This window comes from Aptenodytes forsteri, unplaced genomic scaffold (assembly GCF_000699145.1).
Source record: "Aptenodytes forsteri isolate BGI_AS27 unplaced genomic scaffold, ASM69914v1 Scaffold47, whole genome shotgun sequence".
NCBI lineage: Eukaryota > Metazoa > Chordata > Aves > Sphenisciformes > Spheniscidae > Aptenodytes > Aptenodytes forsteri.
Window position 1 is genome coordinate 256,614 of NW_008794731.1, and position 3,241 is coordinate 259,854.

Below are 3,241 nucleotides of genomic sequence, written 5' to 3' on the forward strand. Positions count from 1 at the left end.
CGGGCGGGCGGGCGGCAGCCTGGAAATTAATACATTTGCCAGGTTGTCAAAACATTAATCAACGGATACAAAAATCTGGAAATGGTTGGGACAACATGTATTTGCGGAAAATATGTGTTCACACAACAAGCACACAAGATGGGAACAATTATATGAAGATGTTTTAATAATTAACCAGTATAAAACAATCTGCTCTCCATACAGTTCTAGACAATAAAAGTGTTTGCAGTCATATTTTTCTTTTGTACAAAATTCCAGTCAATTGTTCCACAATATTTACATTGTCATTCCCTTTTCACAAAAAAACCCCTTTCCCCCCCCCCCTTTTTTTTAAAAAAAAATCCAGCTTTGCTACATAAATGCTTTAGATCTCATGGATATCCCTTGATTTATTTTTTAAAAGTCTAATAAAAAAACCCCAAAAGACATTAAATACCATTTTATATATAAAAATGCTTAGTAAAAATATAGTTTTGTTGCCCAATTAAAATATATTGCTGAGAATACAGTAAAACTGTCCTAAAGCCCACCCCTAACGGGCGCCGACTCTTTAACGGCCCCGGCAAAGTCTTCCTAAAAGTACCCCCCCCCACCCCCCGCAAGTTTGCCTGCCCTTGGGTTAAATACTGGGGGCAGGTCGCTTCGGCTCGTCCTGGTGGTGGTTGTTTCAGGCAGGAATTATTGGAATTGGCTTAAAAATGCCCCTTCGAGCTGGTGGAAGCTACAGCTACGCCCTGCCGAGGGCTGGAGCGGGGAGCGCAGCAGGCAGGCTAGTGCTTGGGAAAGGCGTCTATCTGTGTTATATAGTTATACGGTATATCAGTGAGTTCAGCATGTTTTTTTCTCTAAAAAAAAAAAAAAAAGAACCAAAATAAAAAACAAACAAAAGAAAGCGATGCATTTAATGAGATACTCTAAATATTATGGAGCTCGTGGTTAAAGGAGGATGGCTTTATGTTTTTAACGGAGAGCCGGGGCTCTCCCGGTGAGAGCATCGGACGGTGGGGCCAACCTAACCGGTGATGCAGGGGCTATAGTAAACAGCGCTGCTGGCATCAGACAAGGCGGATATCAAGCTGCTCTCCTCGCAGGAGATGCTTCTAGGAGTCACTTTGGACAAGGAGACATGGTAAGGGAGTCCCGAGGCTTCGGGACGAGTCCTGCTCATGTTCAAATACTGGTCAAACTCATTGCGGTCAACGTCTGTCCACAGCTCGGTTTGGTTCAAGTGATCCACGCTCTCCATGTGGTGGGCTTCGGGTGGGGGCGAGAGCTGGCCCAGGTGGGCGGAAAGCCCGTTCTGAGTTCCCGAGCACATCTGGTTGTAGTATATGCTGGAGGGATGGGGAGTCCTCATGGCGTCGGCCAAGTGCGATGGGGTCTGCGCATAGGGCACTGCCACGTCCCGCCCCATGCACTTCTCCTGGGGAAAGTCCATCTGGTGATGGTGGTGGTAGCCGCGAAAGGGCATCATGTTGCAGTCATCCTGCATGTGCGGAGGGAAAAACGCCGGCTCGGTCTGTTCCAAGACATCCAAGGGAGACATCTCAGGAGTTGGCAAGCCATAGTTTTCAATATCCGACCCCATGGAGTGGAGTTCTCTGAAGTGGTTAAGTGGGGGAGGCTGGGGGTGGCCCGGCTGGCTGCCGCCATGGTGACTCATGCTGAAGTTGTCACTGCAAGGCTGGGAAAGGTTATGCAGGAGGATATTGGGTTCCATCCTCTTGATTTTCTTGGCTTGCTTCTTTCTCCTTGGGCGGTACTTGTAGTTGGGGTGATCCTGGAGATGCTGGATTCGCAGCCGCTCTGCCTCTTCCACGAAGGGACGCTTGTCGCTGGCGCTCAGCGCTTTCCACGACTGGCCTGGAAGGGGAAAGTGAAGCTCTGTGACACTGGCTCGGCCGCCCGGCGCTGGCTGGGGCACGGGGGCACCCGGGGAGAGGGCACCCCTGGGGTGGGAAGGGCTCCCTCGGCTGGTTCGGCACCTGAGCGGGGTCCTGGTGCTGGCAGGAGGAGGGGCTGGGGAATGGGAGCCCAAGCAGGGCTGTCCCAGCAGCAGGCTCGGGCTGTGCCCAGCGCTTCGGCACAGTGGGAGAATGGGGGTGCAAAGCCTCGGGGGGGGCCACAGGAACCCCTTTGCCAGGGCAGGGGATTCTGCCTCCCACTGGTCCCCGGGGTGCCTGCTTCCCTGCATCCCACATCCACAGCCCTGCTCCTCTGCGGCCCCAATCGCCCATCCCCAAACCCCGCACCCTGCAGCCCCATATCCTGAATCCCGTGTCCCCGCACCCCGCAGCCCCCTGTCTCCGCATCCTGCTGCCCCGTCTGGCCATATCCTGCTTCCCGTAGTCCCGCATCCTGCAACTCCGTCTACCCATATCCTGCTTCCCGTGTTCCCACATCCCGCATCCTACAGCCGCGTATCCCGCATCCTGCAGCCCTCTGTTCCCATATCCTGCATCCCCGCAGCTGTGTACCCCACAGCCCGGTATCTCTGCATCCCACAGCCTTGTTTCCCTGCATCTTGCGTACGTGTAGCTCTGTATCCTCACATCCCGCAACCCACAGCCCCGTATTCCCGCGTCCTCTAACGCCATATCCCACAGCCCTGTAGCGCTGCACCCCGCAGCCCTTGATCCCACAGCCCTGCAGCCTTGCAGCCCATGTCCCCGCAGCCCTGCAGCCTTGCAGCCCATGTCCCCGCAGCCCTGCAGCCTTGCAGCCTGCATCCTTTGGTCCCATATCCTTACAGCTTGCATCCCGCAGCCCTCTAACCTTGCAGCCCACAGCCCTGCATCCCCCAGCCCCGTATCCCGCAGCACCCTGTCCCTGCCTCCTGCAGCACCCCATCCTTGTAACCCAGCTCCTGCACCCCCATATCCTCGCAGTCTGCGTCCCGCAGCCCTGTACCCTTGCAGCCTGGCTAGCACAGCCCCGTATCCTTGCATCCCATGTCCCACTGCCTCATATCCTTGCAGCCTGCATCTCACAGCCCCGTACCCTTGCAGCGCACATCCCAATGCCCCGTACCCCTTCATCCCGCACTCCCAGCCCTGCATCCCTGCACCCCGTACCCCTGCAACCCACGTCCCCAGCCCTGTATCCCTGCATCCCGCTGCCCCGTACCCCTGCAACTCACATCCCCAGCCCTGTAACTCTACATCCCGCTGCCCCGTACCCCTGCAGCCCACATCTCCAGCCCTGTATCCCTGCATCCCGCTGCCCTGGACCCCTGTAGCCC

The 3,241-nt window shown here is 55.7% G+C and overlaps 1 protein-coding gene across 1 annotated transcript in view; it reads right to left on the bottom strand.

Moving 5' to 3' along the window:
• Positions 1 to 308: 308 nt before the first annotated feature.
• The window catches only part of SOX18 (SRY-box 18), a 21,091-nt gene continuing 18,158 nt past the window's right edge, over positions 309 to 3,241 (bottom strand). Inside the window, exon 2 of the mRNA XM_009273932.1 lies at positions 309 to 1,915. Within this exon, the coding sequence (XP_009272207.1) occupies positions 1,013 to 1,915 (903 nt within the window). The 3' untranslated portion in view covers positions 309 to 1,012. The remainder of the gene's footprint in view (positions 1,916 to 3,241) is intronic.